Source organism: Ursus americanus, chromosome 14 (genome assembly GCF_024610735.1).
Source record: "Ursus americanus isolate L20-20 chromosome 14, mUrsAme1.1.p, whole genome shotgun sequence".
Taxonomy (NCBI): Eukaryota; Metazoa; Chordata; class Mammalia; order Carnivora; family Ursidae; genus Ursus; species Ursus americanus.
Genome location: NC_142140.1, coordinates 32,161,357 through 32,178,461, shown reverse-complemented (window position 1 = coordinate 32,178,461; position 17,105 = coordinate 32,161,357). Strand labels below are relative to the sequence as shown.

The 17,105-nt window shown below is 38.0% G+C and overlaps 1 protein-coding gene and 1 pseudogene across 40 annotated transcripts in view; both read left to right on the top strand.

The window, feature by feature from the left end:
• The window catches only part of SLMAP (sarcolemma associated protein), a 142,775-nt gene that overhangs the window by 53,088 nt on the left and 72,582 nt on the right, over positions 1 to 17,105 (top strand). For 22 of the 40 annotated variants that reach the window (XM_045807444.2, XM_045807445.2, XM_045807435.2 and 19 more), the window contains exon 2: positions 7,076 to 7,223. In XM_045807444.2, coding sequence (XP_045663400.1) covers positions 7,076 to 7,223 — 148 coding nt within the window. Of the gene's footprint in view, positions 1 to 7,075; positions 7,230 to 17,105 lie in introns of all 40 variants that reach the window. The other 18 variants (XM_045807434.2, XM_087866933.1, XM_045807425.2 and 15 more) reach the window with 1 other exon arrangement.
• On the top strand, positions 8,579 to 15,465 carry LOC123798791 (rab GDP dissociation inhibitor beta-like; annotated as a pseudogene).

The following is a 17,105-nucleotide window of genomic DNA, read 5'->3' as shown; positions in this document are numbered from 1 at the left end:
GAAATACCCTGTCTGAGAACCAGAAAGAAAAAGATGAAGACAAATAAACAGTACCAAAGGGACATCATCGAGTGTACCAACATGCACGTTATGAAAATACCAGAAGGCAAAGAGAGGGAGAGAATGGAACAGAAAAATTTTTTGAAGAAATAAAGGATGAAAAGAATTTAATGGTTTTAGCTCTTATAATTAAGTCTTTGATCCATTTTGAGTTAATTTTTGTATATGGGGTAAAATAACTTTATTTTTTTGCATGTGGTTATCCAGTTGTCCCAGGTCTATTGAAGAGACTATTCTTTTTCCATTGGTTGGTCTTGGCACCTTTGTTGAAATTCAGTTGGATGTAGATGTACAGTTTTATTTCAGGAATCTTAATTTTACTTTTACTTAAGCGTGTTTGTACTTATGCTTATACCACACCACTTTGATTACTGTAGTTTTATAGTAAGTTTTGGAATTTAGGAAGTGTGGATCCTCCAACTTTGTTCTTCTTTTTCAAGATTGTTTTGCCTATTCTGGATCCCTTGTGATTCCATATGAATTTGAGGATTGACTTTTCCATTTCTGCATAAAGGCTGATTTGAATTTTAATAGGGGTTGCATTAAATCTGTAGATCACTTTGGTTAATATTGACACCTTAACAGTATTAAGTCTTTCAATCCATGAACATGGGATGCCTTTCTATTTCTTTAATATTTTGTAGTTTTCAATGTGTAAGTCTTTTACCTCTTTAGTTAAATTTATTCCTAGGGGGGCGCCTGGGTGGCACGGGGCGCCTGGGTGGCACAGCGGTTGGGCATCTGCCTTCGGCTCAGGGCATGATCCCGGCGTTATGGGATCGAGCCCCACATCAGGCTCCTCTGCTGTGAGCCTGCTTCTTCCTCTCCCACTCCCCCTGCTTGTGTTCCCTCTCTCGCTGGCTGTCTCTATCTCTGTCAAATAAATAAAATCTTTAAAAAAAAAATTATTCCTAGGTGCTCTTATAAATGGAATTGCTGTCTTAATTTCCTTCCTGGATTGTTCATTGCTGATGTGTAGAAACACAACTCTTTTTGTGTGTTTGTCTTGTAAGCTGCAACTTTGCGGAATTTGTTTATTAGCTCTACTAGCTTTCTTTTGGGTTCTGTGGGATTTTTCCATATATAGAATCATGTCATCTGTGAATAGACATAGTTTACTTCTTCCTTTCCAATTTGGATGCCTTTTGTTTCTTTTTCTTGTGTCTGGCTAGAACTTCCAGTACAGCATTGCATAGCAGTGGTGAAAGCAGACTTCCTTTTCATGCTCCTGATTTTAGGAAGAAAGCTTTCATTCTTTCACCATTGAGTATTAGGTTAGCTGTGGGGTTTCCTTTATCATATTAGGAAGTTCCTTTCTAATCCTAGCTTCCTGAATGTTTCTTTCTTTTTCTTTTAATCATAAAAAGGTGTTGGTTTTGTCATGTGCCTTTTCTGTATCAATTGACATGATTGTGTGGGGGTTTGTCTTTCTGTTAATGTGGTATGATACATTGATTGACTTTCTTATGTTGAACCACTTGAGATAAATTACACTTTTTCAGCCAGTCTCTGCTTTTCGAGCTTGGGTGAATTGCAAGTTAGGGTGAACAGAGGTAAGGGCCTTGCATCAGTCCTTTAAGTAGCCCCAGACAAGTTAGAACAGATAGACAAGGTAATTTGTGGTTTAGGTCTACTCCGTTCTCTCTGGAACCACACATCAGGGTCCCACACCAGGAATGTAGGCTAATGTCTTCAAGACTTCTGTTGTACTGGGGAAGGGGATGGGATAAGAGTAAATAATGCCACAAAGATGTCCTACCATTTTTAAATTGCCCTTTTCCTGATTCTAACAAGGTTGGTTCTGACAGTTTTTACTTGTTTTTCAGTGTTAATGAAGGGGGATGGGAACTTGGAGCTACCTACTCTGCTGTTTTGCTGATGTCACTTTCTTCATTTCTTTTTGATTTTTATAAATTTCCTCCTTTTCACCTTTTATTTCTCTTAATGGATCATTATAGTTAGTCACTTGTGTCCTTCTAATTTTATGTTCATTTCTGAAATTATTCTTTTTCTTTTCTTTTGAGTTCTTTCACCTTTTCTGAAGTTTTGTAATTGTGATTTATATTTCTTTTTCATGTCTTAAATTATTTTCTTAATGTCTTTTAGGTTGTTTTGAAATAGCATGTTATAATTTTGATTTCCTCTCAAGGTCTGCCATTCATTATCTGTAGGGATGTTATTCTGTTCTTTAGTCTCATTTTTCTTAAAATAACTGTGTGGGATGGGACTTTGATATTTTTTTTGTTGCTCATTTTTATGTGGAATTTGTTTTCCTGAACTTTTAGAAGGGGGTCACAGTTCAGGAGAACTTTTCTAATGTCACAGAGCTCCCTCTCCTGTTGTTTTTGTAAAATATTAAAAAATATGATGGCTTCCTTTTCCCTTCTCCATTTTTATCTGGATCTTTTCTTTGTCTCTGTCGTCCCTGCCTTGCTCAATTTTGGTTCCACATACAGCAACTTCCCGCACCATGTAGCCCTATCTTGGAAGGCAGTTTTTGTTGGTAGGTTAGTTTTAAGAATTTATATGACTCAGACTGCTCCAGTCTTTTTCAGAACAACTCATGCTCACTTGTTATTGGACTGGGCTAATAAACCTTTTCCATTTTCAGCTTCTCCTCTCAAATTGGCCATCACACTGTCCAGTGAATACCTAATGACTATTTTGATGTTCTCCTCAAGTCCCTCAAATGCGCCATTGCTTCCCTACACATCCTCCTGTTCAGGTGCTGGTTTCATGTATGTCTGCTGGCTCTTTATAAGTTTTCCTCACTCACTCTTGAGGTTCGTGTGGATACTTTGTCACCTGCTTTTGTTGTTAATATTATGCATGGGATTTTGGTTTTGCTATTTTAGTCAGTCTGTTTGGTTTTAGGTGGTAGGTAGATTAAAAATCTGTGACATAGTATCTGCCATCTAGAATCCATAATCCATTCTGTGTTCACATTTTTATTTTTAATTAATTTATTTTTTAAAAGATTTTATTTATTTATTTATTTGACAGAGAGAGAGAGACAGCCAGTGAGAGAGGGAACACAAGCAGGGGGAGTGGGAGAGGAAGAAGCAGGCACCCAGCAGAGGAGCCTGATGTGGGGCTTGATCCCAGGACTCTGGGATCACGCCCTGAGCCAAAGGCAGACGCTTAACGACTGAGCCACCCAGGCGCCCGTGTTCACATTTTTAAAACTCCTCTGTATGGGTTTAGAGTTTCTGGCCCCTGGGCTATGGCATGTCTACTATATAGTGCTTTGTTCTGATTCAAATGTGTTTGGATATTGCAAAACCTATCAGTGTAGAAAGGGTTAGGAAAAAGTAGTTTATCATAATAGTGGAAATAAAAGTATTTACAGATTTTAGCAAAGTTGAAAGTGATGCAAAATGTATTTGTTTATGGAATGAATAACAAGAACTTTTTGAAGGCCAAAGAGCAAATCATGCAACACGTGGAATATAGTGCCTGTGTCATTGAAAGTAATCAGAATCAACAAGAGTTGGGGAAAAGTGATGGGGCAGGGAGAACCGTTTAATTCAAGGACAGCTATCAATGTCAGATTTCTGGGAGCTTAGCATTTATTTAGGGGAAAACAAGGGGTTAATCAGAGATTAAGTCTGAAAAGAGTATAAATTGAACTTTGGCCACAAGCTACTGAGGATTTTATACATTCAGGGCTACATAAACACCTGCTCAAAGTGAGTGCCTGGTGCCCAGTGCAAACACTAGGGCTACTTGGGCATTCCTTACACTACTGGGAAATAAAGATACTTAAAGCTTCAGCAGGATTTGAAAAAAATTTTTGGAGTAGCCAAAACTGATCTCTTTTAAGGAAAAAAAAAAAAAAAAAGGAAGCCTGATAGAAGAAGGCTTATCATAGAGGAGAAAAATATTTCTGGTTTAAAAGTGAAAAAGGACCAGCTAACATATCTACTTACGGGAAATCCCATCCAGGGACTGTAAGCACAGTCCCTTGCAAACAAATTGACTTCTTTAATACCTTCAGGAACCTAAACTGTACATAGAATAGCTTCTGTACAATTTAGACTGAATAATAGCAGATCGTTTCATAGAAGATGCAGAAACATCACTTTTAATATCAATCTTTCAAAACAGCCATGGACAGAAGGTTAAATCGTATCAATGAAAATAGTTTGCAGGGAAGTAGACTAATGTGGTCTAGCTGTTCATAAGTGTGGAGGCTCAGGTGGGTGAATGGAGGTTAGTGTGGCTGAGAGGGATGAAAATAGAAGGTAGTGGAAGTTAATGAGTTTGGAGAGGGAACCAAGAGCAAGATCATGTAGGGCCTTATAGGCTATAATGGTAAGAACTTTAGGTTTTATTCTAAAGTGTTTGGAAGCCATTAGCAGGTTGAGAGCAGAGAAAGGGTGAACAACTACCGTAAATGATAGGTTCACACTAAACGGAGGCTCTCTTCGGACAGTGATAACAGATGTGTCAGAGTGAAAAGAGCCTGGGTTAATGTTGACTTTCAATTTTTTTAATTTGAAGATTTGTGGTTGTAGTATTATGTAAGAGCTATGTAAGAGGTGTTGAAACACACACCTTTTTGTTTTCCATAATTTGCTAACAGTACTGAAATTCATTTCATATATTCTTTTTCTATTCTGTTCTTTTTAAGGTTTAAATCAAAATGCTAGCCACAGACTACTAAATGACTTTGTAACACACTAATGGATCAGAACTCGAAGTTTGAAAACCACTGTAAATCTAGTATAATCCCTTTATTTGGCTTGTCAAGGCACACGGTACTACAAATGACCAAGCTGGAATCCAGATACTGCCACATTTCCCGTGAATATGTTCATTGAGAAATAAAAACCAAATTCCCCTATACAGTGTTCCAGGGTAGAAAAAAATTATGAGCATAAGTGTTCCTATTTGAGTGTATTACCTGTGTTTCTCTCCCTGGTGTGAAATGGTAAGGCCTGTAAATTTCAAATGGACTTGTAAATTATCAACACAGTTTTCATCATTAATGTTCTATAATTAAGTATACAGACTGCTAGCCAAAGTAACAGTTGTTTTCTTTTGAGTTACAAACAGAGACTAAGTCATTTATAGACAGCCTGGTGTCCTTTAAATTGTCACCTAGGAATTAATGAAAAGAAATGCCATTTTCATATTTTCTTCAAGTTGTATATTCTTTCGCTGTGTTTCATTTTGGAAAAGAGTTTGTGGGAGGAGTAAAAGATAAATGAAACATAAAGGTCAGTGTGAAGTAATGGGGAAAAAATGGCCCTTTCAATTCTATTATATGAATCCTTGCTCCTAGCACTGTGACCTTTGGAAGATACTTGCCTGTGCCTCATTTTTCTCATTTACAAATGGAAATAATATCTGTATCATAGCTTTAATGTTAAGATTAAATGAGGGCTTCGTGGTATAACATATATTTTAATAAATATTAGTTTTTTCTTTCCTTTCTTCCTTAGGAAGGAATTCAGTGAAAATATGTTGCTAGAATAAGCAGGGCTGGAGAGTGTAGAAAAATGCAAAAAGAAAGGTACATCTTTTTTTATTGGTTGTTCTCTTCCTAGTAAGTCTGTTGTGCATGATCCCAATTGTTCCTAATTTCTTTCATAATAGGTAGGTGATAAATAGGTAGGCTTTCTGTGCCTCTTGCTACCCCTCCCCTTTTTAAAGAGGGAAATTACCCAAGTGATGAAAGGCAAGTTTAAGAGGCCAGGAAATAGTAGCTTCATAGCTGATTCAGGTATTTTAGTTCCTAGTGTCTCCAGTCTGCTTTATTACAAAGAATTTACTGAAGATATGTAATTCCTGATACCAAGTATGTTAGTTAGCTGATAGCTATTAATTATAAGTGTTACCTAAAACTGATTGTCCTCACTTGTGGAATAAACACTTCCTTTGATTTAACTCAGATATCCTAGGAACAAGATTACAGAGTGAGATGGAAAAATAGAATTAAAATTCTGTGGTTTTCTTTTTAATAACAGCTTTATTGAGATATAATTCACATATTATAAAATTCACCCTTGGGGTGCCTGGGTGGCTCAGCCGGTTAAGCATCTGCCTTTGGCTCAGGTCATGATCCCAGGGTCCTGGGATTGAGCCCCGCATTGGGCTCCTTGCTCAGCGGGGAGTCTGCTTCTCCTTCTGCCCCTCGCTCATGTGCTCTCTCCCTCTCTGTGTCAAATAAATAAATAAAAATCTTTAAAAAAAAATCCACCCTTTTAAAGTGTACCATTCATTGGATTTTAGTACATTCACAAAGCTATGTAACCGTCACTATTACTTAATTTTTAGAACATTTTACTCACCCCCAAAAGAAACCTGTATCCATTAGCAATCATTCTCCACCCCTCACTCTCCACCACCATTCTCCCGCCCCTTTACTGTTCTTCCCCTGGTATCTCAACCCCTTGCAACCACAAATGTGCTTTTTGTCTCTATGGAATTGCTTATTCTGGATATTTCATATAAATGAAATTATATAGTATATGATCTTTTGTGACTAACTTTTTAGTGTAATATTTTAAAGGTTCATCCATGTTGTAGCATGAATCAGTGCTTCATATTGCCAAATAACATAATATAATATGAATACACTGCATTTTGTTTACCTATGCATCAGTTGATGGACATTTAATTTGCTTTCACTTTTTGGCTATTATGAATAATGCTGCTGTGAAGTTCGTGTACAAGTTTTTGTGAGGACATATGTTTTCAGTTCTCTTGCATATGTACCTTGGAGTAGAATTGCTGGGTCATATGCTAACTTTTTGTTTAACATTTTGAGGACTTTATAAACTGTTTTCCAAAGTGATTGCACCATTTTGTCTAGCTGGATTTAAAATCACTTGGTGTCCAGGTTCTAATTTCCTATATATTAAAGGAGAGTCTTAGCTGAAACAAGTGGTTTGAATTTATAGGGGAAAAAATCCCCCTATAGTAGTTTGCAAAGGTGGAAGTCCTTTTTCTTAAAGTAGGTTTGGAATTATTAGCATTAATCTTTGTTCTTTTTTTTTTTTTCTTTCAGTTTTATCTCCAAGACACTAAAAGTAGTAACGGTACCTTTATAAATAGCCAGAGATTGAGTCGAGGCTCTGAAGAAAGTCCACCATGTGAAATTCTTTCTGGTGATATTATCCAGTTTGGGGTAGATGTAACGGAGAACACACGGAAAGGTACGGGTATGGATCGATTTTTCCTGTTATTTGTCTTTTTAAGTTTAAAAAAAATTCTGTTTAATGTTATAGAACATTTTATGTTTGTAAAAATATTTAAGTACAGCATTATGTGCAGTAAAAAAGTAAAAGCCTCTTACTTCCCCTATTGCTTTTCTAAAGTTTTAAATTCTGAAATGTTTATAAGTGATTTATATTTTTCATCACGGTATGAAAATATAGGACACTCCTGTGCTAGTTTAGGAAACGGTTGGCTGCAGTGACAGCATACCCAACCAACGGGAGCTTAAACTATATGGATATTTATTGTTAACAAGAATACAGGAGGGTAGGTCCAGACTTTGTTCACTTGATTCAGTGATGTTTTCGGGAATCCAGGGTCTTACTGTCCTTAACATGTTGGTTTCTTATGCCTTTGCTTTTCTTAGGTTTTTGCTTGTTGCCTCATGGTTAAAAAGGGATGGCTGCAGCCCCAGGCCTTATTTTCCTTACGCCAGAGTACTTGGCAAGAACTGCCAGGTGGGGACAAAATGTCCCTGTATGGCTCTTTTTTTTTTATGTTGAAAGCTTAGTCTTTTGTAGAATTCTCTCAGCAGATTTACACTCCTCTTGTCTCGGTGGCCACATACATACCTATCTATGGCTACAAAGAAGCCTGGGATGGGGCGCATGGGTGGCTCAGTCGTTAAGCATCTGCCTTTGGCTCAGGGCGTGATCCCAGAGTTCTGGGATGGAGCTCCACATCAGGCTCCTCCGCTGGGAGCCTGCTTCTTCCTCTTCCACTCCCCCTGCCTGTGTTCCCTCTCTCGCTGGCTGTCTCTGTCTCTGGCAAATAAATAAATGAAATCTTTAAAAAAAAAAGAAGCAGCAGCCTGGGAAGTTACTTACCTGGCAGAAGGGATCAGAAGATCCATGATTGTCATAGGTCAATTATGATTTATCCCTTCCAGTTGTGCATACGTTGTTGTCCCAAACAGAATCAAAGTTCTGTAAGCAGTTAATATACCTATCAAGATATAAAATTTTACATCTCACAGTTTTTGAAAATAGAAGTTCTTTAGCTAAATAAATGTAGATTGTCAATTTTACAATCTAAAGCTTCCTGGGTTTACCTGCTTCACTGTCTGCTTTATGACCATGAAATTATATGGCTGGATCATAAAACTAAATGAATAGGAACCGAAAGTGTGCAATTCTGTTGTCTTAGTTTAATATGGACAATGGAACCAGTTGACAGGTTTCTCCTTTTGCTTCTCTGAACATACTTTGATCTGGCTATGCCCTAAGTTATCAGTACGTGACATTTTGTGCGGTAGATGTGGGGATGAGGGTGGGTGGGCGGTGGTGCTGCTACTGTGTATGTGCATGTATGTTTATATACTTTTCACTGGTTGTTGCAACTGCAGTATAATTTTTACCGGGTTTTGATGGCCTTCTCAGGGAGTTAGATTTTGGTGTTTGAATTTGGGTAGGGTCATACTCTTAGGGATCCCCATTTACAATTGCAAAATAGAAAGTTTGTATTTTGATGCAAAATATTGAGTACTCCTTACTAAGAGAGCTCACCTTAACGTATGACCATACTAAGAACGGCCATGTTGGACCCTGTAGCATCTGTTGTCGCATTACACCACCTCTGGTACCAAGTCATTCAGCAAACACTTACTGAGTGCCAGCTGTGAATAACCCACAGAGAAGACAGAGAATTTGATTACATGTTTTCTCTAAGGAATGTCTGTCTTCTTTGTTTGCATTTCCCAAAGAGAATTAATAGGTGTTAATCAATAAAAGAATGAGGTTGTCAGATACACTTAGGAAATGCTTAGTTAACCAAAAGTAAACAGGGCTTCTCAGAGAGTCTTTAATATGCTAACATATATGCAGATCTCCAGGGAGGTGACTGTTCTAGAATGCAGCTCTTTCCGAGCTCCTTCCCACTCTTCTTTCCCATCTAGCTGTGAGACACTCTTTAGAATATGCTGTAGGAAGCTAAGAGGACAATCCTGAAATTCAGGGTTATTATTAGTGCACTATTATTTTAGCAACATTAGATTCTTGCAGGCTTCTTTGAATATTTAACTATCTTTTATGCCAACTTTAAGGAAACTTAAGTAAAGAAAAATTTCTTCATCATTTAAAATGTTGTTTCTTTTGATATTTATTGCCTTCAAAAAGTTGACATATACCTGGGTCCTTGGGATACAGCTCTATTACTAGCTGAGGACTACCTGTTTAAGCATATACCGTGAAAAAGTTAGACTTTGTCCTATGCTAAACAGTACTATGATAAGCTTTATACCACTTGGAAAATCCTACTGAAATTATACAACACTACAGGTTAACCCCTGGTTCAAAGAAGAAATCAAAAGAGGAATTTTAAACTATAAGGAAAGGAAAGGAAAGGAGACTTTTATACCAAAATACAGTAAATCCTTTACTCAAAAATTTATAATCTTAAATTCCCTCTGTACTAAGGAAAAAGGACAATGAAGGAACTTAGCATTTAGGAGAAATTAGAAAAGGAACTGGGAAATGCAAAGCAGAAATTAATGAAATAAGCAAAAAACTATAGAAGGGATAAACAAACCAAATGCTGGTTCTTTGAAAATTATCCAGCAAACCAGCAAACAATAAAACAGGTAATTCATAAGCCTTGACTCCCTTATTAGGTTAAAAAAATATACAAGATAAGGAATGAGAAAGGAGACATAAACACAGATACAGGATATGCTAAAAGAATTTTGAGAAACTAGTACATGCCAACCTATGACAAAGAAAAAAGCCAAAGTAAATTGTTGTCCTAGCAAAATTATCCCAAGAGGTAAAAACCTTGAGTAAATTGATTTCCTTAAAAGAGACCAAGAAGTTATTAAAGATTGACCAGAAACAGAGGCATTCATAGCTGAATATGTTCTTATTTTTAAAAGCAGATAAATCCAGTTATTTAAATAATTCAAACATGCATAAAGGTGGAAAGCTGTCAAAATCCTTGAGAGAAGCCAGCAACGTATCATTAATGCCAAATTCTGATAAAGATACAGTTCAAAAATAGAAAACCAGCACTAATTTCACTTGTGACAATAGATGAACAATTCTGATTAAGGTATTAGTAAATTAACTTCAGAAATGAAGCTAGACTAAACAAAGTAGGTTTTATTCTAGGAATGCAAGAATGATTCAGTATTGGGGAAATCTATTAACATCATCCACAAACTAAAAATGTTACATGAAAAACATGTTACTTTATAACCAGTAGGTATTGAAAAGAAATTTGATCCTTCTCTTCTCATCTGACATGGCATCCAGCCTTCCTCCTCTCCAGCTCCCTTTTACCTCTAGCCCTGGCTTCCCTTTTCCGTCAGGCCAGCCTGAGCATTTCCCCTGTTCTTCAGGTTGGCCCTATAGCCTCTGGCCCCTAGAGTCCCGGTGCTTTCTCCTTTCTTAGGGCTTAGGTCCTCACCCTCCCTCGCTATGAATGAGGAGTACAAGGTCCTCCTACTGGGCACCAGCCTGACTGAATATATCCTGTCAGGTATAATGTCAGTGAATGGAAAGAAAGTTCTTCACATGGATAGAAACTCATACTATGGAGGAGAAAGTTCATCTATAACACCTCTGGAAGATTTATACAAAAGATTTAAAATGCCAGGAGTACCACTACCATCAATGGGGAGAGGAAGAGACTGGAATGTTGGCTCAATTCCCAAGTTCCTTATGGTCAATGGTCAGCTGGTTAAAATGCTGCTTTATACAGAGGTCAGTTGCTATCTGGTTTTCAAAGTGACTGAAGGGAGCTTTGTCTATAAGGGAAGAAAAATCTACAAGGTTCTTTCCATTGAAGCAGAAGCCCTGGCATCTAGCTTAATGGGACTGTTTGAAAAACATCGTTTCAGAAAATTCCTAGTGTATGTTGCCAGCTTTGATGAAAAAGATCCAGAACTTTTGAGGTTATTGATCCTAAGAAGACTGCAGTTCGGGAGGTGTACAAGAAATTTGACTTGGGACAAGATGTCATAGATTTTACTGGCCATCCCCTGGCATTTTATGAAATCTGTGACTATTTGGGGCACCTGGGTGGCTCAGTCAGTTAAGCATCTGCCTTCCGCTTAGGTCATGATCCCAGCAGTGGGATTGAGCCCTGTGTTGGGCATCCTGCTCAGCAGGGAGTCTGCTTCTCTTTCTTCTGACCCTCCAGCCCTGCTTATGCTCTCACTCACTCGCTCTTTCTCTAAACAAATAAATTAAAAAATCTTAAAAAAAAAAAAAAAAGAACGGATGACTATTTAGACCAATCAAGCTGTGAAACCATTAAGACGATTAAACTTACAACAGGTCTCTGGCAAGATATTGCAAAAGCCCATACCTTTATCCACTCTATGGTCTTGGAGAACTTAGCCTGGAATTTGTAGGGCTAAGTGCTGGGTATGATGGTGCCTACATGCTCACTAACTGATTGAAGAAATCATTGTGCAAAATGGAAGAGTGATTGGTGTGAAATCTGAAGGAGAGGTTCCTTACTGTAAGCAGCTCGTTTGTGATCCCAGCTAAGTAAAAGACCAGGGAGAAAAAGTGGGCCAGGTGATTAGAGTTATCTGCATCCTCAGCCACCCCTCAAAAACACCGATGGCGCCAGTTCCTGCCAGATCATCATTCCCCAGAACTAAGTCAGTCAGAAGTCAGATATCTGTGTCTGCATGATCTCCTCCGTATTCAATGTGACAGCACAAGGGAAGTATATCACCATAGAAATCAGACCAGCTTTGCAGGTTTTGGAACTGATTGAACAGAAATTTGTTAGCATTAGTGACCTCCTTGTACCAAAAGGCTCGGGAACAGAAAGCCAGATCTTTATTTTCTGCACATAGAATGCTACAACTCACTTTGGAACAACTTTTGATGACGTTAAAGACATCTGTAAGAGGATGACCGAATCTCAGTTTGACTTTGAGGAAATGAACATAAGAAAAATGACATCTATGGGGAAGACTAACAGCAGTACATTTTATTATCTAATTAGGACAAACTTAACTTTTGGCGTATTATGTATACTGTATAAAATCAATATTATTGATCCCATGGTCCTGGGATCAAGTCCGGCATCAGGCTCCCTGCTCAGTGGAAAGTCTGCTCCATCATCTCCCTCTGCCCCTCCCCCGGCCTGTGTTCTCTCTTGCTTACTCTCTCTCTCTCTCTCTCTCAAGTAAATAAATAAATAAATAAATAATTTTGAAATCAATGTTGTAAGCCCTGCCTTTGTAATCAAAACTGAGATTGCCAAGCACTGTACCAGTAAATATTCCTTCTCTTTCTAATATCATGTATTAACTGGTTTTCATAGAGTGGCTCTTCAGAATTGGCAGTTACCATATTCTGTTCAGTTTAACCAGTACTGGCTTTTTTCCCCCCAGTGAAGGATCAGTTTTAAAAAAAACATTGTGGGGGCGCCTGGGTGGCACAGAGGTTAAGCGTCTGCCTTCGGCTCAGGGCGTGATCCCGGCGTTGTGGGATCGAGCCCCACATCAGGCTCCTCTGCTATGAGCCTGCTTCTTCCTCTCCCATTCCCCCTGCTTGTGTTCCCTCTCTCACTGGCTGTCTCCATCTCTGTCGAATAAATAAATAAGATCTTTAAAAAACAAAAAACAAAAAACAAAAAAAACATTGTGACACTGTTACAGAGCACTTGATACAGTATTTGTATCTTTTAATCAGTGTAGCCTCGTAGCCTTTGTAGTCGTGTGCTTCTGCCGCTCGAGAGCTGGATCAGTACAAATTATTATAAATAAATAAATAAATCAGTACAAATTATTATAAATAAATAAATAAATAAATAAATAAATAAATAAATAAAGTAAAATACAACCATGAAAAAAAAAAGCTGGATCAGTACAATTTTTCGTGCCATCTGTCCTCTTGACATTAAAGAAATTAGGAATTGAATATCTCACAATGTGGGACAGAATCCCCACATTTTCCCTGCACCTTTACATTTTGTGTCCTGTCAAGTATTATGAGTGCCCACGTAACACAGGTACAAGTTGGGGTTATGTGGGCCTAAAATTCTAACCCAACACCAGACTGTGAGAGTCATTTTGGAGGAAGCCTGTGTTCAGTCTTATAAAATTGATGAGAGCAAAAGGAAAGAAACCTATCATAAACCAGGTAAATGTAGAAGCTTCTTTTGTATTCTAGATGTGGCTTCTTCAGTGGGCCAAGCTACATTGCAGTATCGATTTGACAAAGCCTCCACTTCAGTGGTGTCTGTCTCAAAATGTCTCCAAATGATTTCTGTACTGCAAAATAAAGCCCAAACTCTGGAAACAAAAAAAAAAAAAAAAAAAAGAAAGAAAGAAAAGAAAAGGCATTTGATCAAGTTTAGGAGTTTCCTAATAAAAATTCTAAATAAATAGGATGAATAGAAAAAAACTAAATAAAATAAGAATTCTAATTAGAATAAAAAGGGGCACCCGGGTGGCTCCTTTTGGTGTCTGATTCTTGATTTTGGCTCAGGTCATGATCTCAGGGTCGTGAGGTCGAGCCCTGTGTCGGGCTCCGTGCAGGGTATGGACCCTGCTTAAGGTTCTTGCTTTTGGAACACCTGGGTAGCTCAGTTCGTTAAGCGTCTGCCTTTGGCTCAGGTCATGATCCCAAGGTCCTGGGATCAAGTCCTGCTTTGGCCTCCTTGCTCAGCAGGGGGCTTGCTTCTCCCTTTGCTTGCTGCTCCCCCTGCTTGTGTTCTCGTTCTCTCTGACAAATGAATAAAATCTTTAAAAAAAAAAAAAAGATTCTTTCTCTCTCTCTCTCCCTCCCCACCCCCACACACTTGTGCTCGCTGTCTAAAAAAATAAATAAAAATAAGTAAATAAATAAATAAAATAGAATAAAAGTAGCACAAATACTATGCAGGTGTAAAAATGTATGAACTAAATTTACATATATCACTAAGGATAAATCTCAAAACAGTATCTCAAGCAAATTACAGATGGATGTGTGTGCTACAATACTATTTACATAAAGCATGAATTAATACAAAACAGTACTACATAGTGCTTTTGAATATATTTATAGTAAGGATATAAAATTAGACACTTGAAATGACAAAAAATAGTTCGTGAGGATGTATGAAAGGATTTTTTTTGCATCACTGTGCATAGAACAAAAAACAAAGGAAGCATAATTTTAAAATTACCCATTGTGTAGCTATTAAAAAGAATAAATTAGGATTATATGAATTGCAGGGATTTCTGTAAGATATACTCTTGAGGAAAGAATTACTATTAATAATTTCATTATTTTAAAAAGTCTCACCAATCCCTATAAATGTACACATACATGTATGTGTTCGTATATGGACCATGGGGAAAAAAGCATGGAAGGATGCATACTAGGTCATTACTGTGAATCATCCTGGAGTGGGGTAGAAGAGAGGAGTAAAGGAGAAGAGGGAGCCAAATAAAAAAGGGTGGGGCTAATAAGACTGCAATTAAAAACCTTCCACTATCTGTGTCATTTATGTATTTAGGTGAAATTATGTGTAAAAGGGAATTTCAAAAAAGAATGTATACTATATAAAAATGGCTTTTTGTATATGTATATAATCATGATTTTGTTAAAAAGGTGATAGGAACCTGATGTCATTGAGCATATCCATTCATATTAGTGACTCTTCTCTAACCTCTCTAAAACAAGCTGATTTTGTTGTTTGGCTTTCCACATAGTGTGACTCCAGGGAGAAAACTCCCTGGTTAGTACTGTACAAATAACCTGCTGTATAGATGTAAAATATCATTGTAAACAAATAGGATGACATTCTAATAGATTTTTCTTTTTAAGGAAGTGAGGAAGAGAGAAAGCCAACCTATCAGATCCTCCTGGAATGGGGGCTTTAGGAACCTAATGCTATCTATTCCTCTGTTCCCAAGCCCACAAACTGCTCAGACAGGGCATGAGTTTCCTGGGTTACATATTACAGTAATCCTCTGCTACAAAGCTTGGAACCAGTTAGTTCTATAAACTTGACATATAACTCCAGTCAGTTCGGGGCGCCTGGGTGGCTCAGTCATTAAGCGTCTGCCTTTGGCTCAGGGCGTGATCCTGGGGTCCTGGGATCAAGCCCCACATCAGGTTCCTCTGCTGAGAACCTGCTTCTTCCTCTCCCTCTCCCTCTGCTTGTGTTCCCTCTCTCGCTGGCTGTCTCTCTCTCTGTCAAATAAATAGATAAAATCTTAAAAAAAAAAAAAAAGAATTGGGATGCTATAATAAACTCCCTTAAAAAAAAAAAAAAAAACTCCAGTCAGTTCATCACTGAGGTCCACTTCACAAATATCTGTTCCTGGGTAAGCTGCTATGAATAAGGGGCTTATTATGAGCAAAGTCAGTGGTATCTTCCTTTTGCATTGTGCTCAAACTGCCCTCGGTTACTTTTACCTCCCACAATAGATCTTGTCTTTTCTGGTCTTCAAGCCCTTGCACATGCTTTTTCCCTTTGGCTAGAAACTTTTCTAGGCTGGAAAAGTGCGTTTCCATGTCCCCGTTGCACTCTGCACTCCCCTTTATGTGTTTGCCTCCCTCACTAACCCATCAGCTGTACAAGAGCAACCAGTGTGTATGTCTTCACTGTAGAATCTCCACACTCAACCTGACACATACTGGTTGAATAAATTTTAAAATGTCTTATGAATCTTCCTCTACCATGTTACAAAAGTTCTTTCTACCATCTTGTCTCAACTAAGGTTTTGACAACCTTTCTTCTAATCTGAAAGCTTAAGATGAGGGTTGGAAACTGGTAACCTTCTTGTTCTCTACCACCCTTTTTATTTTGCTGTGACTCAGTTACCTCTTCTTAACCTATCTAAACTTTAATTTGCTCATCTAATAAAATGGAACTCATGGTACTACTGCCTACTTCAAGGTTTATGGCATGATGTTCAGTGCTCACATTGCAGCATATGTTCTATGTGAACATTGATAGAGTGTATACAGAGTTCTCATCTCAAGGCCAGGTACTTTTATTATTACTAAAACCTTTGCCAATCATTTGTACCATCTTTTCTTGCCATTAAGTTTGCCCCTCTTTCATAGTAGCTTCAGCCCCAGGCTCCTTTACCTGTCTATCCTTTGGAACTTATCATTGGCCATTTCAAAGTTACTCTTACTAACTTCTAAACTACCCTTTGACTTTTGGCTTTGCTGTCCTTGTTCATTCCTAGCTTTTGGTAACTTTGACCAGAAGCTTTACTTTCTTCCACTTTCTAGCTGCTAGGGAAAATCACAAAGCTAATTCAGCACAGGCTGTGCCAGATTTGCTGGGGTGACTAAGAGAATCTTTCTGATAGCGTGGCAGTCTTCTTTTGTTCTTTTAAAAAGTGGATTCTTGACCCAGGAATTATCTGTACCACAATTATCTGCAGAACTTTTGAAACTGCAGATGTCTGAATCCCACTCTTTAGTCCTAAGGAGATTTGCAAGGTGTGGGGACTGAACATACCTATTTTTTAAAAGCCTTGGTTGTTCTTTTGGAAACTAGGCTTAAGAACCCTTTTCAATTAAGTTCCTGACAGCAGCTGTTTTATATGCTTTCCCTTGTCCTCAAGCCCCTTAAAATTACTCTGTACAAAGCTTAGTTTCCCCTTCAAACTAGAGCATTCTACAGACTTCCCAATTTCTTTTATTGTTCCATCATTCTCCCATACACTAGCTCAGAATCCTGGCATTGTTTCTGAATCTTGTGTCTTCTTTGCCTGTAGTCGTTCAGGTCATTTGTCTCCTTTCCCGGCTCCTGCTTGTTTCTGTTGTCCAGTTAGAGCATCACACTAGCCTCCACTTCTGGCCACCGTATGCTGCCACCCCACTGCCTCCAGAATATTATTCTGTTACAGCTTTGTT